At 45.2% G+C, this 25,975-nt stretch overlaps 2 protein-coding genes across 2 annotated transcripts in view; one reads left to right on the top strand and one right to left on the bottom strand.

Moving 5' to 3' along the window:
• The window catches only part of RMDN3 (regulator of microtubule dynamics 3), a 90,434-nt gene extending 80,087 nt beyond the window's left edge, over positions 1-10,347 (bottom strand). Inside the window, exon 1 of the mRNA XM_068253382.1 lies at positions 10,251-10,347. The gene's annotated coding sequence lies outside the window, so the exon portion shown is untranslated. The remainder of the gene's footprint in view (positions 1-10,250) is intronic.
• Positions 10,348-24,864: 14,517 nt separating this feature from the next.
• GCHFR (GTP cyclohydrolase I feedback regulator) overlaps positions 24,865-25,975 on the top strand; it is a 36,123-nt gene continuing 35,012 nt past the window's right edge. Inside the window, exon 1 of the mRNA XM_068254919.1 lies at positions 24,865-24,998. Within this exon, the coding sequence (XP_068111020.1) occupies positions 24,865-24,998 (134 nt within the window). The remainder of the gene's footprint in view (positions 24,999-25,975) is intronic.

The following is a 25,975-nucleotide window of genomic DNA, read 5'->3' as shown; positions in this document are numbered from 1 at the left end:
TATCCTAGTGATCTAAAAACTTTTTTAGTATCACTAGTGGTAACAAACAGTTAGGTCAGTTATCTAAGCAAAAGGGTTGTTAGTGTCAGTTAGTGCTCAGCCCACTGCACCACAGTCACTAATTAGCGTCATCACTGTCGCTAATCAGCATTGGTACTATATAGTATCTGTAAGTGATTATTAGTGATCACAGTCAGATCTATATTAGGGTCTCTAGGATCCACAAAAAAACGCAGTGTTTGCCCGATCAGACCTGATCGTTCGCCTGCACTGCGTTCAGCCCGCCCCACCGCAGTGACAGAAATGTCTTTTTTCTGATCACTGCAAAAAACACTACACAAGCTGTGGCACTGTAAACATCAGTTTTGATTTTTTTTATCTAAACTCAGTGACCACAGCTTTCTACCTCTCAAGTACTCCCTTTCGCTAGGTAGGTGCTCTTTTCCTGGGTAGTCTCAGAGGAATACCTCCTAAATTTAGCAGGCCACCATGGCAAAAAAGAGGTTTTCCAATGAAGACATCTACAGGTACATGGACCAGTCGGATGAGGATGATTGGGTCGACTTATTCGACGAATCTTCGGGTTCAGAGTACGATCCTGTAGACAGCAGTGGCTCTCAGACCGATAGTTCCGATGACGAGGTTGAGGTCCCGGCTAGAGCCAGGCGTACCACACCCCATGTCACTGGACTGCAGGTGGCGGAAGATCAGTCTCAAGGGCAGCAGAGTGGCGCTGATCTGATTTTTCTTGGTGAGGCATGCACCAGCAGCGCAGCATCTCCTGGGCCTATCAACACCAGTACTTCCGCAGAAGACCCTGATGAAGTGGCGGACACCATCCTGGAAGTAGAAACTGGTTCGGTGGTACGTGAATTAAGATCCGATCCGCAGCCACCAAGTAGACGGGCCCGTACTCCCATTGGTTTTCCAGAGGTGCTGGCAAACCCTGATTGGCATTCCCCTGATCCCGCCGCACCCATACTGCCCCCTTTCACCGCCCAGTCTGGAGTCCAGGTGGAGACAGTTGAACTAGGATCGGCCCTAGACTTTTTTGAACTGTTCCTCACCCAGAATCTCCGTGACTTAATTGTGGCTGAGACCAACCTATATGCCACACAATTTATAACCGCCCATCCGAAAAGCTGCCACGCCCAGCCTTTTCGGTGGAAACCACTCCAAGTTTCCGAACTTAAAATTTTTTTGGGCCTTCTCCTCAACATGGGTATTACTAAAAAAAATGTATTGCGCTCTTATTGGTCTACACGCCAAATACATAACATGCCCGTGTTCTCTGCTGCCATGTCCAGGACGCGATTTGAGATCATCCTGCGCTTCCTGCATTTCAATGACAACGACACCTGTCATGAAAGAGACCACCCAGCTTATGACCGGCTCCACAAAATTCGGCCCCTCATAGACCACCTGTCATCCACATTTGCAGATGCTTATACCCCTGAACAGAACATCTGTGTAGATGAGTCCCTCGTACATTTTACCGGGCGCCTTGGCATCAAACAGTACATCCCAAGCAAGCGCGCCCGGTATGGGGTGAAACTGTATAAGCTCTGTGATAGGGCCACAGGCTATACATCTCGTTTTAGGGTCTATGAGGGAAAAGACTCAAAATTGGAGCCGGTCGGATGTCCTGACTACCTGGGGAGCAGTGGAAAGATTGTGTGGGACTTGGTGTCACCCTTGTTCCAGAAGGGGTACCATCTTTATGTGGACAACTTTTACACAAGTGTGGCCCTCTTTCAGCACTTAAAGTTAGAAGGAATCCGATGCTGTGGCACCGTGCGGCCTAGTCGCCGGGGCTTCCCCCAACAGCTCGTTAACACCAGACTTCAACGGGGGGAGAGGGCCGCCTTGTGTACCGATGACTTGCTCTCGGTGAAATGGAAGGACAAGAGGGACGTTTACCTTCTGTCTACCATTCACACAGACACGACAGTACAAATTACACGGGCAACAGAGGTCATTGAAAAGCCCCTCGCCGTCCACAGCTATAATGCCAACATGGGAGGGGTGGACTTCAATGACCAGATGTTAGGGCCCTATTTAATTTCCCGGAAAACCAGACGCTGGTATAAGAAAGTGTCTGTGTATTTAATTCAATTGGCGATGTACAACAGCTTTGTTCTCTACAGTAAGGCTGGGAGAACTGGATCTTTCCTTCAATTCCAGGAAGACATTGTTTCGGCACTCCTCTATCCAGAAGGTGACAGAGCCCAACCCCCAAATGCAACTAGCCGGCTGCATGGAAGGCATTACGCCTACCCGATTCCCAGTACCCCAACTCAACGCAACCCCAGAAAAAGATGTCGTGTCTGCAGCAAGGCTGGAATAAGGCATGACACCCCCGTTTACTGTCCCCGCTGTCCTGACCAGCCTGGCCTATGCCTAGGGGAGTGTTATGAGAGGTACCATGAGAAGGCACACTTTTAGAACCTAGGGAACTACAGACACAGCAGTAGGCACACAAGGGTCTCTCAGTGCTATTTCACACTGGCGCGATGCGTTAGGGCAAATTGCCTAGCAAAAGTCACACTTTGCGGTCCCCCCCTACGCCGGAAGTGCTTGACTTAACGCTAGTGCATGCCTACGTTACTGCGTGGCTTCTGCGGCAATTTGGGTCGGCCCGGAAGTCATGTTAGTCTACGGCGACGCAGTTAATTACTAGGCCGAATGCTACTCTTGTGGTATTCCCTGAAGATCTATTTTGGGCGAGACGGTGCAGCGGGCTCGACCGACCGGATAGGCCAGTATGCAGTGTGAACCCAAACATCAGGTTTTGAGAGATCCAAATACACTGGCCTGCCAGAAACCTCTCCTTTCACGTTGGGACAGAATGCATAATGTACTTCGCCACATATCTGTGCGATTTGCACTTTGCACATTGACCCATGGGGGAGGAGAAGTTTATCCTCAGCTCGCAGGTAAAAAAAAAACAAAAAAAAAAAACAACAGGTAAGCAAAAAAGTTAATATTTGGTTACCAATGTTATTGTTTGGTTTGAACATATTTAATAAAGTTTAAAAAGTTAATGTTATTGAAGTGCTTTGCTGCTTGCTTGCTTTTTTTTTTTTTTTTTTTTTTTTTTTTTTTTTTTTTTTCTTCTTCTCTCTTTTTTTCCAACCGACCAATCAGCTGCAGCACTGATGATGCATCCTGACAGAAGCATTGCGCTTCTGTCAGGTTACACAAAATCGGTGCATGCAGCGCTGTAGGACGAGATTTCTCCTCCACAGTAAAAAAGATACGTTTGCCGAGGCATATGGGCCAAGGTGTGGTGTTGGGGATTCATATGCTTTGGCAAGCACTTTGTATCAAAAAAGAACTCAAGCAATGATTTCTCCATTCACATCGATCAATGTGGATGAATAAATCAGGATTGCCTGGGCATACGAGCTGGTGGGTTTGGATTTTTGGGGTGGCAGCTCCTATGTCCAGGCGGACGCCTTCCCCTCCTTTTTGTTTTGTTTTTTTCGTTTTTCTTCTCTCTTTTTTCTATCCAGACCGACCGACCGACCGACCGACCAATCAGCTGCAGCACTGATGGTGCATCCTGACAGAAGCATTGCGCTTCTGTCAGGTTACACAAAATCGGTGCATGCAGCGCTGTAGGACGAGATTTCTCCTCCACAGTAAAAAAGATACGTTTGCCGAGGCATATGGGCCAAGGTGTGGTGTTGGGGATTCATATGCTTTGGCAAGCACTTTGTATCAAAAAAGAACTCAAGCAATGATTTCTCCATTCACATCGATCAATGTGGATGAATAAATCAGGATTGCCTGGGCATACGAGCTGGTGGGTTTGGATTTTTGGGGTGGCAGCTCCTATGTCCAGGCGGACGCCTTCCCCTCCTTTTGTTTTGTTTTTTTCGTTTTTCTTCTCTCTTTTTTCTATCCAGACCGACCGACCGACCGACCGACCAATCAGCTGCAGCACTGATGGTGCATCCTGACAGAAGCATTGCGCTTCTGTCAGGTTACACAAAATCGGTGCATGCAGCGCTGTAGGACGAGATTTCTCCTCCACAGTAAAAAAGATACGTTTGCCGAGGCATATGGGCCAAGGTGTGGTGTTGGGGATTCATATGCTTTGGCAAGCACTTTGTATCAAAAAAGAACTCAAGCAATGATTTCTCCATTCACATCGATCAATGTGGATGAATAAATCAGGATTGCCTGGGCATACGAGCTGGTGGGTTTGGATTTTTGGGGTGGCAGCTCCTATGTCTCTCTTTCTTTTCTTTTTGTTTCACATTTTTTGGCAGATATTTGTTCATCCACATTGATCGATGCGAATGAAGGGATGTTTGCCGTTCATTTTTCCTTTCAGCCCAGAATGCACTACCTGTATGCCCAATATAAGGAGTATAGCAGAAATACTGGCCATACATGTAATGATTGCAGAGGCCCTAAAATGCCAGGACAGACCCCACAAATGACCCCATTTTGGAAAGAGGACACCCCAAAGTATTCCGTGAGGTGCATGGTGAGTTCATAGAAGATTTTGTTTTTTGTCACAAGTTAGCATAAATTGTTGTTTTTTGTTTTTTTTCACAAAGTATCCTTTTCTGCTAACTTGTGACAAAAAAGAATTTTTTTTATAAACTCACCATGCCCCTCATGGAATACTTTGTGGTGTCTTATTTTTAAAATGGGGTCATTTGTGGGGTTTGTTAACTGTCCTGTCATGTGGGGGGGGGGCTAAATTGTGAGCACCCCTGTAAAGCCCAAAGGTAGTCATTGCACGTTGGGCCCCTTAGCGCAGTTAGGCTGCAAAAAAGTGCCACACGTGCTATCGCCGTACCCGGGAGAAGTAGACCAATGTGTTTTAGGGTGTATTTTTACACATACCCATGATGGGTAGAAGAAATCACTCTGTAAATGACAATTTTTTGATTTTTTTTACACACATTTGTCCATTTACAGAGATATTTCTCCCACCCAATATGGGTATGTGTAAAAAAACACCCCAAAACACATTGTACTACTTCTCCCGAGTACGGCAATACCACATGTGTGGCCCTTTTTTGCACCCTAACTGCGCTAAGGGGCCCAGAGTCCAATGAGTACCGTTAGCATTTCACAGGTCATTTTGAGAAATTTGGTTTCAAGACTACTCCTCACGGTTTAGGGCCCCTAAAATGCCAGAGCAGTATAGGAACCCCACAAATGACCCCATTTTAGAAAGAAGACACCCCAAGGTACTCAATTAGGAGTATGGTGAGTTCATAGAAGATTTTACTTTTTGTCACAAGTTAGCGGAAAATGATTGTTAATGGTTTTTTTTACCAAGTGTCATTTTCCGCTAACTTGTGACAAAAAATAAAATCTTCTATGAACTCACCATACTCCTAACGGAATACCTTGGGATGTCCTCTTTGTAAAATGGGGTCATTTGTGGGGTTCCTATACTGCTCTGGCATTTTAGGGGCCCTAAACCGTGAGGAGTAGTCTTGAAACCAAATTTCTCAAAATGACCTGTGAAATGGTAACGGTACTCATTGGACTCTGGGCCCCTTAGCGCAGTTAGGGTGCAAAAAAGTGCCACATATGTGGTATCGCTGTACTCGGGAGAAGTAGTACAATGTGTTTTGGGGTGTATTTTTACACATACCCATATTGGGTGGGAGAAATATCTCTGTAAATGGACAATTGTGTGTAAAGAAATCAAAAAATTGTCATTTACAGAGATATTTCTCCCACCCAATATGGGTATGTGTAAAAATACACCCCAAAACACATTGTACTACTTCTCCCGAGTACGGCGATACCACATGTGTGGCCCTTTTTTGCACCCTAACTGCGCTAAGGGGCCCAGAGTCCAATGAGTACCTTTAGCATTTCACAGGTCATTTTGAAACATTTGGTTTCAAGACTACTCCTCACGGTTTAGGGCCCCTAAAATGCCAGAGCAGTATAGGAACCCCACAAATGACCCCATTTTAGAAAGAAGACACCCCAAGGTACTCAATTAGGAGTATGGTGAGTTCATAGAAGATTTAGCTTTTTGTCACAAGTTAGCGGAAAATGATTTTTATTGGGTTTTGTTTACCAAGTGTCATTTTCCACTAACTTGTGACAAAAAAAAAATCTTCTATGAACTCACCATACTCCTAACGGAATACCTTAGGATGTCCTCTTTGTAAAATGGGGTCATTTGTGGGGTTCCTATACTGTCCTGGCATTTTAGGGGCCCTAAACCGTGAGGAGTAGTCTTGAAACCAAACTTCTCAAAATGTCCTGTGAAATGCTAACGGTACTCATTGGACTCTGGGCCCCTTAGCGCAGTTAGGATGCAAAAAAGTGCCACACATGTGGTACCGCCGTACTCAGGAGAAGTAGTATTATGTGTTTTGGGGTGTATTTTTACACATACCCATATTGGGTGGGAGAAATATCTCTGTAAATTGACAATTGTGTGTAAAGAAATCAAAAAATTGTCATTTACAGAGGTATTTCTCCCACCCAATATGGGTATGTGTAAAAATACACCCCAAAACACATTGTACTACTTCTCCCGAGTACGGCGATACCACATGTGTGGCCCTTTTTTGCACCCTAACTGCGCTAAGGGGCCCAGAGTCCAATGAGTACCTTTAGCATTTCACAGGTCATTTTGAAACATTTGGTTTCAAGACTACTCCTCACGGTTTAGGGCCCCTAAAATGCCAGAGCAGTATAGGAACCCCACAAATGACCCCATTTTACAAAGAGGACATCCCAAGGTATTCCGTTAGGAGTATGGTGAGTTCATAGAAGATTTTATTTTTTGTCACAAGTTAGCGGAAAATGACACTTGGTAAAAAAAACCAATAACAATCATTTTCCGCTAACTTGTGACAAAAAGTAAAATCTTCTATGAACTCACCATACTCCTAATTGAGTACCTTGGGGTGTCTTCTTTCTAAAATGGGGTCATTTGTGGGGTTCCTATACTGCCCTGGCATTTTAGGGGCCCTAAACCGTGAGGAGTAGTCTTGAAACCAAATTTCTCAAAATGATCTGTGAAATGCTAACGGTACTCATTGGACTCTGGGCCCCTTAGCGCAGTTAGGATGCAAAAAAGTGCCACACATGTGGTACCGCCGTACTCAGGAGAAGTAGTATTATGTGTTTTGGGGTGTATTTTTACACATACCCATATTGGGTGGGAGAAATATCTCTGTAAATTGACAATTGTGTGTAAAGAAATCAAAAAAATGTCATTTACAGAGAGATTTCTCCCACCCAATATGGGTATGTGTAAAAATACACCCCAAAACACATTGTACTACTTCTCCCGAGTACGGCGATACCACATGTGTGGCACTTTTTTGCACCCTAACTGCGCTAAGGGGCCCAGAGTCCAATGAGTACCTTTAGCATTTCACAGGTCATTTTGAAACATTTGGTTTCAAGACTACTCCTCACGGTTTAGGGCCCCTAAAATGCCAGAGCAGTATAGGAACCCCACAAATGACCCCATTTTACAAAGAGGACATCCCAAGGTATTCCGTTAGGAGTATGGTGAGTTCATAGAAGATTTTATTTTTTGTCACAAGTTAGCGGAAAATGACACTTGGTAAAAAAAACCAATAACAATCATTTTCCGCTAACTTGTGACAAAAAGTAAAATCTTCTATGAACTCACCATACTCCTAATTGAGTACCTTGGGGTGTCTTCTTTCTAAAATGGGGTCATTTGTGGGGTTCCTATACTGCCCTGGCATTTTAGGGGCCCTAAACCGTGAGGAGTAGTCTTGAAACCAAATTTCTCAAAATGATCTGTGAAATGCTAACGGTACTCATTGGACTCTGGGCCCCTTAGCGCAGTTAGGATGCAAAAAAGTGCCACACATGTGGTACCGCCGTACTCAGGAGAAGTAGTATTATGTGTTTTGGGGTGTATTTTTACACATACCCATATTGGGTGGGAGAAATATTTCTGTAAATTGACAATTGTGTGTAAAGAAATCAAAAAAATGTCATTTACAGAGAGATTTCTCCCACCCAATATGGGTATGTGTAAAAATACACCCCAAAACACATTGTACTACTTCTCCCGAGTACGGCGATACCACATGTGTGGCACTTTTTTGCACCCTAACTGCGCTAAGGGGCCCAGAGTCCAATGAGTACCTTTAGCATTTCACAGGTCATTTTGAAACATTTGGTTTCAAGACTACTCCTCACGGTTTAGGGCCCCTAAAATGCCAGAGCAGTATAGGAACCCCACAAATGACCCCATTTTACAAAGAGGACATCCCAGGGTATTCCGTTAGGAGTATGGTGAGTTCATAGAAGATTTTATTTTTTGTCACAAGTTAGCGGAAAATGACACTTGGTAAAAAAAACCCAATAACAATCATTTTCCGCTAACTTGTGACAAAAAGTAAAATCTTCTATGAACTCACCATACTCCTAATTGAGTACCTTGGGGTGTCTTCTTTGTAAAATGGGGTCATTTGTGGGGTTCCTATACTGCCCTGGCATTTTAGGGGCCCTAAACCGTGAGGAGTAGTCTTGAAACCAAATGTCTCAAAATGACCTGTGAAATCCTAAAGGTACTCATTGGACTTTGGGCCCCTTAGCGCAGTTAGGGTGCAAAAAAGTGCCACACATGTGGTATCGCCGTACTCAGGAGAAGTAGTACAATGTGTTTTGGGGTGTATTTTTATACATACCCATGCTGAGTGGGAGAAATAACTCTGTAAATGGACAATTGTGTGTAAAAAAATCAAAAAATTGTCATTTGCAGAGATATTTCTCCCACCCAGCATGGGTATGTGTAAAAATACACCCCAAAACACATTGTACTACTTCTCCCGAGTATAGCGATACCATATGTGTGACACTTTTTTGCAGCCAAACTGCGCTAAGAGGCCCACAGTGCAATGACTACTTTTAGGCTTTACAGGGGTGCTTACAATTCCGCACCCCCCAAAATGCCAGGACAGTAAACACACCCCATAAATGACCCCATTTTGAAAAATAGACACTTCAAGGTATTCATTGAGGGGCATGTTGAGTCCATGGCAGATTTCATTTTTTTTTGTTACAAGTTAGCAGAAATGGAAACCTTTTTTTTTTTTTTTTTTTGTGACAAACTGTCATTTTCCGCTAACTTGTGACAAAAAATAAAATCTTCTATGAACTCACTATGCCTCTCAGTGAATACTTTGGGATGTCTTCTTTCCAAAATGGGGTTATTTGTGGGGTATTTATACTATCCTGGAATTTTAGCACCTCATGAAACATGACAGGTAGTCAGGAAAGTCAGAGATGCTTAAAAATGGGAAAATTCACTTTTTGCACCATAGTTTGTAAACGCTATAACTTTTACCCAAACCAATAAATATACACTGAATGTTTTTTTTTTCATCAAAAACATGTTTGTCCACATTTTTCGCGCTGCATGTATACAGAAATTTTACTTTATTTGAAAAATGTCAGCACAGAAAGTTAAAAAAATCATTTTTTTGCCAAAATTCATGTCTTTTTTGATGAATATAATAAAAAGTAAAACTCGCAGCAGCAATCAAATAGCATCAAAAGAAAGCTGTATTAGTGAGAAGAAAAGGAGCCAAAATTCATTTAGGTGGTAGGTTGTATGAGCGAGCAATAAACCGTTAAAGCTGCAGTGGTCTGAATGGAAAAAACAGCGCTGGTCCTTAAGGGGGGGTAAAGGCTGAGTCCTCAAGTGGTTAAAAAGATGGACTGGCCCAAAACCTGTCATCTGTCACATTTTTTAACTGCCTACTTTTTTCGCGAAAGAACCCCTTTAAGCAATTGAATATCAGTGCTGCGTAATGTTTGCGCTTTATAAATACAATAAATTAAATAAATCTACCCACAGTGTATAGCACGCACCCAAGGAGGGGATGTATGATTGACAATCTACTCTGCACCCTTTTATCTTCAAAAAAAATTATCAGAAAAATCCATCACTACCGCTCGACTTATCGAAAAAGGTAAATTTGATCAGATTTCTCATATATATCTTTCAATTTTTCTGTACAACTGCCCGTTTTTATTGAATAGCCATACAATCAGATTGTTTTATTGTATTGTGTGTGGCCATCTTTATTAAAATGTGTAGAGCAAGGCAAATGTCACGTGTATCAGCAATGATCCTGGCCCTCTGTGTGTAGTGATAGCCACCCAAAGCACAGAGTCCACAGGCAGGGACTGATTCAAGCATAAGAGCGTGTCCTCTGACGTCAGCAATGGTTGGAAGGTCTAATCTTATCTTATCTTACCCCTTCCAAAAAGTTCTGCTGCACAAGATCCACACTCCTCTTCACCTCTATCTGCTTTCACTCTCCTGTGGTGTGCTCTGTGCTGCTCTGCCTGGCTTCCTGCTTTGGTCACATGGTATCTCTCCCTGAGACCAGCTTAATCAATAGCTGCACACTCCATTCAGGCATTAATTTACTGTGTCTGATGCCAGAGCATTGAAAACATAAAGAAACTTCTTGGTGCAGCAAAAAGAAAAAGGGGAACTCTTCACATGCTAGTTAAATTGCACTTGCACATTTTATTCTTGAATTAAAGCTTAGCAAGGTCTGCAGTTTGTGTTATCCTCAGGAAGTAGTTATGACAAACTCTATATCTGCATTAAAGGAGTACTGTAAGTGGGAAAAAAGAGATGAACTTACCTGGGGCTTCTAACGGCCCCTGCAGACGTCCTGTGCCCACTTCCTGTTTTTTGCAGATTTAATGTCGCAGTCCACGCATCCTCGCTCCCACTGAGGTCATCGAGAGCTTCCTGCACAGACGCAGTACGCTCTGCGGCAGGGACCGGGGGGGATCATTTTGTCCCACCGCAGGCACAGAATGGGGAGGGGGGAGTTAAAAGCCCCTGGTAAGTTCAACTTTTTCTTTTTTTTTTTTCCCCTTACAGTACTCCTTAAGGCCTGGAACCCACTGAAAACCGCAAACGCAAAACGCAACCGCTAGCGTTTTGTCTGAGCGGTTTGCAAGCGGATTCATGCGCGTTTTTGGTCGTGTTTTGCAACATTGTATTTTTTTCCCCAGCGGGTGCCTAGCGTTTTGCGTTTTGCGTTTTTATCCTGATTGGTCCTGTGAATTATTTTTCATTTTGTTACAGTGTGCTGAACCGCAAAACGCTAGCAAAACCGCTCAGTTTAGGTTTTGCTGAGCGTTTCTGCTAGCGTTTCAATACTTTACATTGAAGCGCTAACGCTCCCAAAATGCTGCAGGTCCTGCGTTTGCGTTTCTGGGAAACGCAAACGCTCCTGTGGAAGTTGCCCCATCCATTAACATTAGCCCAGCGTTTTGGCAAACTGCTAGCGTATCGCAGTGCTGCCAAAACGCTGCCAAAAGCGCTCCTGTGGGTTCCAGCCCAGAAAGAGGCCTTTGATGCTTTCCTTGCATTGAAGGGCATCCACGGCTATAATTTTTAGGTCATTCCCAGGAAAATTGATCCAGGGATTTATCTGACTTCCCAGGAGAATTGATCCAGGGATTTATCTGACTGACATCTGGAGTTGGGAAGGAATTTTTCCCATTTAAGTCTTATTGGCCCAGATCTTGTAATGTTTTTCGCCTTCACCTGGATCGGTTTAGACATGTGCGGGTTCAGGACAGTGTTTTTTTTTTCTTTCTAGTTGAACTTGACAGACTTATGTTTTTTTTCAACCAAACTTTGTGACATATATGTAACAAATTTCTCCATTCAATTCATAAGTAATAAAAGCACCATTATTTATTGTTATTAATTTATATAGTGCCATAATCTTCTGTGGCAGTGTAGAGAGTAAAAACAAACAGGTGCATAAAAATACAGACATTAGTACATAATACAGAAATGCCAGACAATATAATAAATGATGGTGACAATTGTAATGTGGTTAAAGTACCCCTGAAATGGATGGGGGGGGGGAATTACAGAATGAAGCCCATGGTGGGCTAGATTCCTATTTCCTTCTGAGTCTCCAGATGCTGCTAGTTCTGAGTGCCTTTTATCTCCTTAGCCTCTTGGAAGCTCATTTTAGCAGTGTTGAGAGATTCCGATCTGTACAGGCACAAGTCTAGAACGGCGCATGCACAGTGAGTGACATCACCTGTGCAGTTCTGGATCAAGTAGTGCTGCTTGGGGGAACCGGCCAGAGGCAGCAGAGTGCCCCAGAGACTGTCAGCAGCATAGGTTCAGCACAGCAAGAGGGAGAGGGCCAGCTGCCTGCAGAAGAACCAGGCCCATCATAAAAATAAGTCAGTGACAAACCACTCCTACTTTAAGGTCACACCCACAAGCAAAATATTTTTACCCCAAAAAGGTGGCAAGCCTGGAAACCCATTGTTAATTTAAACGGGTTCTGTGGCATGTGTAAAAAAACAAAAACTGACACTTACATGGGGCTTCTATCGGCCCCCTGAAGCTGTCATGTCCCGCGCAGTCCTCCTACAATTCTCCATTCCCCGCCGCCGGTCTGGTCTAATTATTCATCTTACTAGATGAATACTGCTCGCTCCCGCGCACGTCATCGGAAGCTTACTGCTCAGGTGCAGTATGAAGTTTTCTTGTACTGCACCTGCACAGTAAGCTCCCATTGACGCGCGCGGGAGGGAGCACGGCCACGGCTGCACAGCCGCAGTCTGGATACAGGAATAATTAGCCGGGGACCAGCGGTAGGGGGGCGATAGAAGCCCCAGGTAAGTGTCGGTTTTGTTTTTTTTACACACATGCCACTGAACCCCTTTAAGCTACGTACACATGCTTGATTAAATGCTGGATCTTTAGCAATGTCTGATGCCCAAGCGACCCCCATGCACATTGTTTTCCCACTCACCCCGCCCACAGGAAGCAGCTTCCCTTATACCCCGGTTGTGATCCTTCCACCCCGCTCATTAGTAACAGACACGTTGCTAGTGCTGCTAGTACATGTGTCTGCAGCTTTATTTACTCACAGATAAGAAATTATCAACATTTTTACTTAACTATAGATAGTAATGATTTAAAAGCGCTCACACATATAGGGAACTGAATGTTAATAAATTGCTAATGCAATTTATTAACATTCAGTTGCTAACAGGGGGCGTAACAATAGACCCTGCAAGGGATGCAGCCGCAGGGGGGCCCAGAAACCTCAGGGGCCCAGTCCTGAGAGATGGACAACTAAGGGCAAGGAGAGAAAATAAACTTTCTGCTCTCTGCACAATTGTTCTAATGACTGCATCTGCTAAGCCACTGATAAGGAATCATACAAAGTTTTGCAGACAAAGATTTGTAGACAGTTCCTATTTAGAGTGCAGCAGGTTTTTTTCATACAGCTCTGTTCTACCCCAAGCCTTTCTATCACTCCCTAAGACGTGCTGTCTACTGTAGTGATGCTTCAGGAGTCTGGGCACAGAGAGAAAAAGCTTTCTATTCTTGATATTGTTCAAATGACTGCATCTGCTCAGCCACTGATAACAAATCATACAATTATTGGTGGGAGGGGGCCCCATCCAAAGTTTTGCGGGGGGGGGGGGGGCAGTGATTTATAGATACGCCACTGGTTGCTAATGTTAATAAATTGCTAAATTGCTAATGCAAATCACATGCATAACTCCCTTGCAAGTTCAGTTAGCCTGCAAATTCAAAGGGGGCTCTCATCAATCGGTGGAGCGTTCTCAGTTCTAATCTATTCGGGATGCTCAAAATTTATAGAGTAGCGTTCAAATCTGGTTATCGACAGGCAGTATGAATTTATGAAGACGGCAGTCAACCACCTCTAAAATGCACAACACACCGTGCTCCCCCTAAGGGTAACAACTCACCAGATGCTGAGATCTTCACAGTCTATAAGCGCTTGCAGGGTGTATGGGCACCCTCAGCCTCTCAGGCAATTTCCGTCTGCCATCTTCCGCCGTCCTGTAGAGAGTCATCCAGCACACCTCACAAAGTAAAAAGGCTCCAAATAGAATAAAAATACCCTCAGGGCTTTTTATTAAACATATTTAAAAATGTGCACTAGCACCAAGAATTTATGACAGCATAGTGCCTGTGGAGTCGATAACCAGATTTGAGCGCTACTCTATAAAGTTTGAACATTTTTACGACTAATTGGTCTGAAGACCTGCAAGGTTGGAAAAGTCTATTAGATTGGATCTAATGAAATAATGTCTTTTTTAGAACCATGAGAGTACTTTGCTATCAATCGATTTTGCAACAACTGCAAACAGAAAAGTTGTTTATGTACCCAAGTTACTCTGGTGACCTCTTTACTGGTCTCTGATGACCACTATTGTCATTTCTCCCATTTGCCCTAATTTGTCGCCAGGGCCGTTTTTAGGCAAACGGATTCCAGGACATTGCCTCAAATGCTATTGGTCCTAAAGGGGGACAGGGGGGGGGGGGAGCCATGCCCCTGGATTAAGCCCCAAGCCCAATTTAAGCCCTGCCCCTGGACTAAGCCCCACACTGTTCTACCACTGGCTTCTGCCACGTGTGTGCAGCGACAGTAAGTTTGGTGTCCTGATGAGCAGCAATATTGCAGGTCCCAGGAGAGCAAACATTACAAGGTCCAGATAGTGTAAGTTGCAAGCAGTCACCACTGTGTCCTTCTGTGCCACCTCTCTCTCCCTCCCTCGTGCATCCCTCTGTCTCCCTGTGCCTCCATCTGTCCCCCTTAGCAGGGCTGCCAACAGAAATTTTGGGTCCCCTCACACATCATCAAGCCTGCCCCCCCTCCTTGGGCCCACCCACTGGTTGCTGTGCCCACCCACTAGCCACTCCACCCTACCAGTATAGGTAGCCTGGTATGGGTGGTGCACCAGTATAGGGTAGCCAAGTACAGTGCCCCCAGTATAGGTAGCAAGCTATAGGCGCCCCAGTATAAGCAGCCAAGTATAAAGTAGGTGGTGCCCCAGTATAGGTAGCCAGATACAGGTGATGCCCTCAGTAAAGGTAGCCAAGTATGGGTAGCCAGGTATAGGTGGTGGCCCAGTATAGGTAGCCTGTAGCTAGATATAGGTGGTGCCCCAGTATAGAAAGTCCGCTGTAGCGGGCTCACTCATTTGCTCCCCATGTTCAAGCGCCGATGTCACTATTCTCTCAGTGCTGGAACACGGTGTGCTGCTTAGTGAGCCACAGGCCCGCAGCCAGCATATGCAGGCCCTTCCAGTGCTTTGGGGGGGGGGGGGGGCAGAGCCCCCAGATGCCCTGGGCCCCTCACTGCAGTGTCAGTTGACCCCCCCTGATGGCTGCCCTGCCCCTTAGTGCCTCCCTCTGTCTCCTAGTGCCTCTTTTGCCACTTCTGCCCCCCTGTATGTCCTTCAGTCCCCCTGTGCCTCCTTTGCCTCCTGTGCCTACCTCTGTCCCCCTGTGCCCCTTTGTACCTCCTTTGGTCCCCTTGTGCCTCTTTCTGTCCTATTGTGCTACCTTTGCCCCCTAACCCCCCCCCATGCATCCTTCTATCTTACTGTCCCTCCTTCTGTCTCCCTGTGCCTCCTTCTGTCACCTGTACCTCCTTCTGTCTCCCTGTGCCTCCTTCTGTTCCGCTTTGTGTCTCCTTCTGTTCCCCTTTCTGACTCCTTCTGTCCCCCTGTGCATTCTTATGTTTCCCTGTGCCTCCTTCTGTTCACCTGTGCCTCCATCAGTCTCCCTGTGCCTCCTCCTGTCCACCCGGTCCTCCTTTAGTCCCCCTCTGCCTCCTTCTGTCCTCCTGTTCCTCCTTCTTTCCCCATTTGCGCCTCCTTCTGTCCCCCATTGTGCCTCTTTCTGCTCCCCTTTGTGCCTCCTTCTGTCCCTGTGTGCCTCCTTCTGTCCCCCTGTGCCTCCTTGAGTCCCCCTGTGCCTCCTTCAGGCACTCATGCCTCCTTCTGTCCCATTGTGCTACCTTTGCCCCCCTGTGCATCCCTTTGTCTCACTGTGCCTAGGATCCTTCTCTCCCCTATTGTGCCTCTCTCTGTGCCTCCTCTCTTGTGCAACTATCTGTCCCCGTCCCCAGCACAGTGTGTAAATGCAGAGTATAGAGCAACAGCCTGTCCAGTGCTGTACGACCATCCTTTCCCCTGTGCTGGCACCTCACTTTCCTCATTTCGTGTGTTATAATGCTACATGCAGTAGAAGATGCCTGACACTAGGCCGAGCAGGGAGTGGACAGGAGAAAGCACAGCATTGGACTCCAGTGGAGAGGGGAGGGCACAGCTTCAGCTGCGCTATACTACACATTTACACACTAAGCTGGAGGAGTGCAGGAAGGGGGTGTGCAATGAAATGCAACAGGATTAGCAGGTTGCTTGTATCTCGTGGACGCCCTGTTTTATCATTTTATTACTCTTATTATTATTTCTTTTATTATTTCTATAGCACCGACATGTTGCATAGTGCTGTACAGAGTATATTGTCTTGTCACTTAACTGTCCCTCAGAGGGGCTCACAATCTAATTCCTACCACAGTCATACTGTATGTCTATGTAAGTATCATATCTATGTATGTATAGTGTAGTTTATGTATCGTAGTCTAGGGCCAATTTAGAGTGAAGGCAATTGACTTATCTGTATGTATTGGGATGTTTGAGGAAACTGGAGTGCCCTGAGGAAACCCACACAGACACGGGGAGAACATACAAACTCTGTGCTGATTCGAACTGGTGACCCGGCGGTGCAAGGCGAGAACGCTAACCACTACGCCACCGTGCTGCCTGTATTAAGCATCCACCTAATACGCCACATGGCTCATATTCTTTAGTGTGTGCGCAAGTTTGTTTTTTTTTAGTTTATCTGGGGAGGGGGAAGGGGGGTGACACTGGAATTCTGGCCTAGAGTGACAAAAGGGCTAGAAACGGCCTTGCTTGTCGCAGTTTATTTATTCTTTAATTTATTTCCAGACAAAGCTTCTGATGAAGCCTCTGTTGCCATTTTGCTGTTAAGGCCTGGGTGCTGTAGTGGCTTCTGCAGTGCGTGCCGATCGCCAGTGAATGGCTAATCGCAGAGCGATGCCAAAAATGCTGCTTGCAGGAATTTGGGAGCGATTCCAGAGCGATCGCATCGGTTGCTGCAGTGGCCAAATCGGAAATCATTTCGGAAATCGCGGGTGCTTTGCGACTGCAGCAAAAACACCCATAGTAAGCCCCAGGGCTTATAGTACGTTTCTACTGTTTATTGTACTGTGTCACTGTTGTTTATACCTACTGATTTCTCATTAATTCTTCATGGAAATGAATGAGGACATCATTTGGCATTACAGATGAGGATATGTGCTCATCTTTGACTGACATAAAGCTGAGCTGTTAAACATCATACTGACAAATAAATATACCAACCTTCTATTGTTCTCTTCAGTCTTAAAATGTCAAAAAAAGAGTATTATCTTAAATATTTTTTGTATCTTCTCCCAAGCTTGTTTTAAAAAAATATTTCCATTTATTAGATTAATATTTCATTTTATTTTACGGTTGTGTTTGTATAAATTGGGTTGGTGTTATTGTCTGCTAGCCTGACTATGACGTTTCTGGCTATTGTAAGTGTATCTAGCATAAAGATTTTCATAAGATAAAATCCTGCTAAGATGAAATGCAATAGAGTTCTGCTCAGTGGGGCAGCACAATCTCCGAAGTACAGGTTATTGACGAGAGACAGACTGTGCCTTAGGTCTCAGTAATATTCCTATTAGCGGATATTAAAGATGGTATCTCAGTAGGAGCAGAGGTTTACATCATTTTGAAATGGTCAGACTGACCATAACGCATCCTACTTATTGCTTTCCCTGGATAAATCTTAAAGCCCAGATTCAGTTTCAGAAGGCTTCATGAAGCCGTGTACATTTTCTGCATCTTAGAGTTATTATAATAAAGTTTGGCTGTGGTAATGCATGTATATTTCAGAGATTGATATACTGTAGTTCTGTACGTTTTCCTCAACTCTTCCATACAACAGAACTTTTCATATCATTGTCAGCACAAAAAGGCTTTCAGAATTTAAATTTAAAGAGGAGCTATCAGCAATATTATCTCAGGAAAAAAAACACATATTTAAGTAAATACTTGCTCTACTTACATAACATATGTATTGCACTGTCCACGTTTTGATTTTAGTGATTTTTCTAAAGTAAAAAAAGAGAATATCCTTCTTAGGATTCTCCATTTTAACTGTGTCTATCTTGAAACCAATCCTGAAACCAATCCTGATGTCCCTAATATCCTGTGCCTGATTGTGTATGCATTGCTCGTCCTCCTCCCATCTTCAGGCACTCCCACCCAGCTAGCTCTGCAATAGAAAGTACATTGTCTCAGCATGAGAAATATTGGCCAATCAGAGAGGAACAGAGGTGTGAGAGGGGAAAATAGGAGGGAAAGAGGCTTTAGTCAATCAGGCTGCATTAGTTACCGTGAGTCTGAGGGGAAAGTAAAGAAGAAGAAAAAAGACAACCCAGCATGCCCTGCAACTTCCTTTCTGCGGCAGATGTACCAAATAAGAGTCAGGGGAACTGGGAAATGTTGTTTGATGGATAAGAAAACTAAGAGTGATTTTTAACTTTTGGATTGCCTGGTTAGCATTCTTACTACTTGTCTACCAGATAAAAATAAAGAATTGATTTTTGATTTTATGCCCGACAGTTACACTTTAAAGGAACACTATCAAACCAAGTATTCTAAAATGACAATGTACAAATAATGTCTAAATACCTGTTTAACCACTTGAGGACCGCCCCCAGCCGATGGGCGGCGGCAAAGTCCGGGCCCAAACGACCGCAATACGCCCATCGGCGGGGGCGGCTGCGGGAGTGGTTATGCGGCGATCGCGTCATTCGTGACGCGATCAGCCGCCGGGGACTGGCTCCGCCCACCGCTCGTAGTAACCCGCTAGCCGTTCGGAAGCGCCGGCGGGTTACTAGCACCCGGATCGCCGCATTTACATTGTATAATAGGCTTTGTAATGTATACAAAGCCTATTATACTGGCTGCCTCCTGCCCTGGTGGTCCCAGTGTCCGAGGGACCACCAGGGCAGGCTGCAGCCACCCTAGTCTGCACCCAAGCACACTGATTTCCCCCCCCCTGCCCCCTGATCGCCCACATCACCCCTCAAACCCCCCCTGCCCACCCCCCAGACCACTGTTTGCACCCAGTCACCCCCCTAATCACCCATCAATCACTCCCTGTCACTATCTGTCAACGCTATTTTTTTTTATCCCCCCCCCCCTGCCCACTGCCCCCTCCTGATCACCCCCCACCCCTCAGATTCTCCCCAGACCCCCCCCCAGACCCCCCCCCCCGTGTACTGTATGCATCTATCCCCCCTGATCACCTGTCAATCACCCGTCAATCACCCGTCAATCACCAGTCAATCACCCCCTGTCACTGCTACCCATCAATCAGCCCCTAACCTGCCCCTTGCGGGCAATCTGATTACCCACCCACACCAATAGATCGCCCGCAGATCCGACATCAGATCACCTCCCAAATCCATTGTTTACATCTATTCTCTCCTCTAAACACCCACTAATTACCCATCAATCACCTATCCATCACCCCCTATCACCACCTGTTACTGTTACCCATCAGATTAGACCCTAATCTACCCCTTGCGGGCACCCAATCACCCGCCCACACGCTCAGATTGCCCTCAGACCCCCCTTTATCAATTCGCCAGTGCAATATTTACATCTGTTATTCCCTGTAATAACCCACTGATCACCTGTCAATCACCTATCAATCACCCCCTGTCACTGCCACCCATCAATCACCCCCTGTCACTGCCACCCATCAATCAGCCCCTAACCTGCCCCTTGCGGGCAATCTGATCACCCACCCACACCAATAGATCGCCCGCAGATCCGACATCAGATCACCTCCCAAGTGCAGTGTTTACATCTCTTCTCTCCTCTAAACACCCACTAATTACCCATCAATCACCCCCCCTATCACCACCTGTCACTGTTACCCATCAGATTAGACCCTAATCTGCCCCTTGCGGGCACCCAATCACCCGCCCACACACTCAGATTGCCCTCAGACCCCCCCTTATCAATTCGCCACTGCAATATTTACATCTGTTATTCCCTGTAATAACCCACTGATCACCTGTCAATCACCTATCAATCACCCCCTGTCACTGCCACCCATCAATCAGCCCCTAACTTGCCCCTTGCGGGCAATCTGATCACCCACCCACACCAATAGATCGCCCGCAGATCCGACATCAGATCACCTCCCAAGTGCAGTGTTTACATCTCTTCTCTCCTCTAAACACCCACTAATTACCCATCAATCACCCCCTATCACCACCTGTCACGGTTACCCATCAGATTAGACCCTAATCTGCCCCTTGCGGGCACCCAATCACCCGCCCACACCTCAGAACGTCCTCAGACCCGAGCCCTGATCACCTCGCTAGTGCATTGCTTGCATCTATTTCCCCCCTCTAATCACACCTTGAGACACCCATCAATCACCTTCTGTCACCCCCTAGCACACCTACCCATCAGATCAGGCCCTAATTTGCCCCGTGTGGGCTCCTGATCACTCGGCCAAACCCTCAGGTCCCCCTCAGACCCCCTTCCGATCACCTCCCCAGTGCATTGATTGCATCTATTTTCCCCTCTAACCGCCCCCTGAGACACCCATCAATCACCTCCTGTCACCCCCCTAGCACTCCTATCCATCAGATCAGGCCCAAAACATCCTGTCATCTAAGAGGCCACCCTGCTTATGACCGGTTCCACAAAATTTTCCCCCTCATAGACCACCTGTCATCAAAATTTGCAGATGCTTATACCCCTGATCAGTCATTTTGAGAAATTTGGTTTCCAGACTACTCACAGTTTTGGGCCCGTAAAATGCCAGGGCAGTATAGGAACCCCACAAGTGACCCCATTTTAGAAAGAAGACACCCCAAGGTATTCTGTTAGGTGTATGATGAGTTCATAGAAGATTTTATTTTTTGTCAAAAGTTAGCGGAAATTAGATTTTTATTGTTTTTTTCACAAAGTGTCATTTTTCACTAACTTGTGACAAAAAATAAAATCTTCTATGAACTCACCATACCCCTAACGGAATACCTTGGGGTGTCTTCTTTCTAAAATGGGGTCACTTGTGGGGTTCCTATACTGCCCTGGCATTTTAGGGGCCCTAAACCGTGAGGAGTAGTCTAGAAAACAAATGCCTCAAAATGACCTGTGAATAGGACGTTGGGCCCCTTAGCGCACCTAGGCTGCAAAAAAGTGTCACACATGTGGTATCGCCATACTCAGGAGAAGTAGTATAATGTGTTTTGTGGTGTATTTTTACACATACCCATGCTGGGTGGGAGAAATCTCTCTGTAAAAGGACAATTGTGTGTAAAAAAAATCAAACAATTGTCATTTACAGAGATATTTCTCCCACCCAGCATGGGTATGTGTAAAAATACACCCCAAAACACATTAAACTACTTCTCCTGAGTACGGCGGTACCACATGTGTGGCACTTTTTTGCACCCTAAGTGCGCTAAGAGGCCCAAAGTCCAATGAGTACCTTTAGGATTTCACAGGTCATTTTGCGACATTTGGTTTCAAGACTACTCCTCACGGTTTAGGGCCCCTAAAATGCCAGGGCAGTATAGAAACCCCACAAATGACCCCATTTTAGAAAGAAGACACCCCAAGGTATTCCATTAGGAGTATGGTGAGTTCATAGAAGATTTTATTTTTTGTCACAAGTTAGCGGAAAATGACACTTTGTGAAAAAAAACAATTAAAATCAATTTCTGCTAACTTGTGACAAAAAAAAAATCTTCTATGAACTCACCATCCTCCTAACGGAATACCTTGGGGTGTCTTCTTTCTAAAATGGGGTAATTTGTGGGGTTCCTATACTGTCCTGGCATTTTAGGGGCCCTAAACCGTGAGGAGTAGTCTTGAAACGAAATTTCTCAAAATGACCTGTGAAATCCTAAAGGTACTCATTGAACTTTGGGCCCCTTAGCGCAGTTAGGGTGCAAAAAAGTGCCACACATGTGGTATCGCCGTACTCAGGAGAAGTAGTATAATGTGTTTTGGGGTGTATTTTTCCACATACCCATGCTGAGTGGGAGAAATATCTCTATAAATAGACAATTGTGTGTAAAAAAAAAATAAAACAATTGTCATTTATGGAGATATTTCTCCCACCCAGCATGGGTATGTGTAAAAATACACCCCAAAACACATTTTACTACTTCTCCTGAGTACGGCAATACCACATGTGTGGCACTTTTTTGCAGCCTAACTGCGCTAAGGGGCCAAAAGTCCAATGAGCATCTTTAGGCTTTACAGGGGTGCTTACAATTAGGCACCCCCCAAAATGCCAGGACAGTGAACACACCCCACAAATGACCCCATTTTGTAAAGTAGACACTTCAAGGTATTCAGAGAGGAGCATAGTGAGTCCGTGGCAGATTTCATTTTTTTTTTTGTCGCAAGTTAGAAGAAATGGAAACTTTTTTTTTTTCTTTTTTTTGTCAGAAAGTGCCATTTTCCGCTAACTTGTGACAAAAAATAAAATCTTCTATGAACTCACCATGCCTCTCACTGAATACTTTGGGATGTCTTCTTTCCAAAATGGGGTCATTTGGGGGGTATTTGTACTATCCTGGAATTTTAGCCCCTCATGAAACCTGACAGGTGCGCAGAAAAGTCAGAGATGCTTGAAAATGGGAAAATTCACTTTTGGCACCATAGTTTGTAAACGCTATAACTTTTACCCAATCCAATAAATATACACTGAATGGTTTTTTTTTTTATCAAAGACATGTAGCAGAATAACTTTCGCGCTCAAATGTATAGGAAATTTTACTTTATTTGAAAAATGTCAGCACAGCAAGTTAAAAAAGTCATTTTTTTGCCAAAATTCATGTCTTTTTTGATGAATATAATAAAAACTAAAACTCGCAGCAGCAATCAAATAGCAGCAAAAGAAAGCTGTATTAGTGACAAGAAAAGGAGGTAAAATTCCTTTAGGTGGTAGGTTGTATGACCGAGCAATAAACCGTGAAAGCTGCAGTGGTCTGAATGGAGAAAAAGGCTCTGGTCCTTAAAGGACTTACGAGGCCAAAATGTCTAAAAAAAGCAAAGTACCTGTAAGCTGTTTAAATGCACGGAGGACGCCGTCCGCGCCCTCCGTGCAGTTCCGCCGGGTCCCCTTCCTGAGATCGCCCACCGCGCCGACCCCGACCCCCCAGGCCGGGTCGGGCTCTCGTGCCGCTCTCAATATGGCCGCTTCCATTGGCCGCGGCTGCGCAGTCCGCCTGGCCACGAGTGCGGCTGCGCAGCTCTACAGCCAACCCCCCGAACCACGCACTGTAGCGTGGATCGGAGGGGTTGGCCGTAGAGCTGCGCAGCCGCACTCGCGGCCAGGCGGACTGCACAGCCGCGGCCAATGGAAGCGGCCATATTGAGAGCGGCACGAGAGCCCGACCCAGCCTGGGGGGTCGGGGTCGGCGCGGGGGGCGATCTCAGGAAGGGGACCCGGCGGAACTGCACGGAGGGCGCGGACGGCGTCCTCCGTGCATTTAAACAGCTTACAGGTACTTTGCTTTTTTAGACATTTTGGCCTCGTAAGTCCTTTAAGGGGTAGAAAGACTGTGGTCCTGAAGTGGTTAAACATTATTTTACTTTTCATGTTAAATATCAGAGGAAAAACCTTTAATTCATTGTGTGTAGGATTTAGCTCAATTGGAACAAATCATTCTCAGAAGGGGTGTCTGCTTCAATGCACAGCCAGTGTTTTTTTTTTTTTTTTTTTGCATATCAGACTACAGAGTATTTTTCACTGAAAGCAAAAAAAAAGTATGAAAAGCTCTGGTGTCACAGACAATTACAAATGTTTATAACAAGTTACATTTTCTCTGCTCTCTTCAGACACTTCAGTCAGAGACACAGGACACAGGCGTAAAGAAAGAGACGGCACTCCACTGGCTGCAATCAAGATGCTGTGTATTCACGAACAAGAACACTACATGTTACGGAGGAACACCCTCCTTCATCAGGTGTAAAACGTGTTTTACACCTGATGAAGGAGGGTGTTCCTCCGTAACATGTAGTGTTCTAGTTCGTGAATACACAGCATCTTGATTGCAGCCAGTGGAGTGCCGTCTCTTTCTTTACGTTTGATGGGATACAAGCTGTATGAGCAATCCAGCTGAGGCAAGGCACCAGCACAGTGTTTCAAGTAGTTACTACTTGAGTTGCTGCTTATCCAACATCATTCTTTTTGTTGCAACACAGGCAGCTGCAGCTGCTGAGAGCTTTATCTCACACACAGGGTTAACAGATGCACTGTGAGGAAATTTCCCTCCCCAATTGTTCACTCTGCTGTCAGATTTGAGCAGACTTGCCGTCAGTTGAGAGTGAAAGGCATTTGATACAGTAAACAAAAGAGATAAGCAAGTCAAATGTATACATCATTATTTACCACACTTCAGGAACGCTCTCAATCCCAGGTTAAAAAATGTTAATTGATAGTGTTTCTTTAAAGTGTACCTGTAGAGAAAAAAGTTTTTAAGTATAATCCAGAGGCTTCCCGCATCCCCATCAAACTCGCCATTCCAGCACTGGGGCTCCTCAAACCTATTCAACAAGGGTTTGTCAAAGAGGTTTGCACGGCCACCAGAGCCGTAACTAGAGAGGAGCAGCCCCTGAAATCGCAGTGGGGCCCAGAGCTGTGGGGGCCCCAACTACTAACCTTTCCTTCCTCCGATACAGGGGGCTATACATCATATCAGGTGTTTTTGTGGCTACACTTGTTACAGGTGTAAAGATCATAATGGCCACACTTGTTTTGTGACCCTTTCGAGATGGGCACCAAGGCCATGAAGAGCAAAAGATGGCCAGCGCTTATGCAGTAGCACAGACCTACTTGTGCATATTTTTTTCCACCATGCACGAATGGCTCCATGCTACTGTGCAGGCATGGGCTGGCAATCCACCTGCGCAGTGAGGCCACGCTCATTCATGGAGAGGAGCAAAACCGGGACATTTACGAGGGTCCAAAGCAGCGGTCGTGGTCTGCAAGAAGACTTGGGAATGCTCTGGAGGATATTGAGGTAAGTATCTGACCCCCACCCCTAAAGTAAGAGGCTTGCTTTAAAGAAAACTTAAAGACATGTTTAGTAATATAAATTGCTTAGAATGCAGCCTCAACACCAGTTTCATTTTTTAAAGAGTACTTCAGGTTTGCTTTAAAGTCCAGCTCCAAAATCTTTTGAAATCGAAAAAAAATAAAGTCCATCTCCAACCAAAAGTATTTGTCTTATTAGTTTTTGACATAGTCTGGAGCACCCACTTGTGAACAGGGCACAAAAACTGCATCTTCTGCATTATTTAAGACACAACACAGCAGATTGTAATCCAGCAAACTGCAGAGCCCTTCTGAAGTCTTGCAGCTTTCCTGTGTACCCTATGGTGTATTCCTTGGCAGATGCTATTCCACTTATAATTTCCCCTCCCCATTCCATAGAGCAGGTGTATGTGTGTGGGTTGAATGGGGTCATAGTCTGCTGTGCCTGCTGTGACCACTTTTGGCTTCTTGGCCTGCTTCGCTCGAGCAATGGACAAAAGCATTGCTCTAACTCCTTACTCTGCACCCATGCTATGTCACTCCTGCACCACTCTGTCCCCCCTCCCACACATAGGAACAGAACACGTCACTAAGCTGTACACGTCTGTACAGCCTCTGCCCTGCAATGTCGCCTGAGGGGTCAGGTGCTGATCCCTGACAGGCGACATGTGTCATAGGTGTGTACGGAGCTTAACAAGTGCCACACCCACACTGTAAACCCGGTACCCTAAAAAGTTGACTAGTGCTACCACAGTTCAGTTAGCCCACGGTACAATAAATGCTGACAGTTTGGTTAATCAAATGCAACTAAGTCAGCCACAGCAAAGTTGATTGTTACCTTCTATTAATAGCTGCTATATTCTTAGATATATTTGAAGTGATCTCTATACATAAAAGGTTAGTTACCAGTGAAATCACTCAGTTGACTCCCAGTAAAATAGATGCAACTCAGTCAATGGTAGT

Source organism: Hyperolius riggenbachi, chromosome 9, assembly GCF_040937935.1.
Source record: "Hyperolius riggenbachi isolate aHypRig1 chromosome 9, aHypRig1.pri, whole genome shotgun sequence".
Taxonomy (NCBI): Eukaryota; Metazoa; Chordata; class Amphibia; order Anura; family Hyperoliidae; genus Hyperolius; species Hyperolius riggenbachi.
This window is presented reverse-complemented; position numbering and strand designations above follow the sequence as displayed.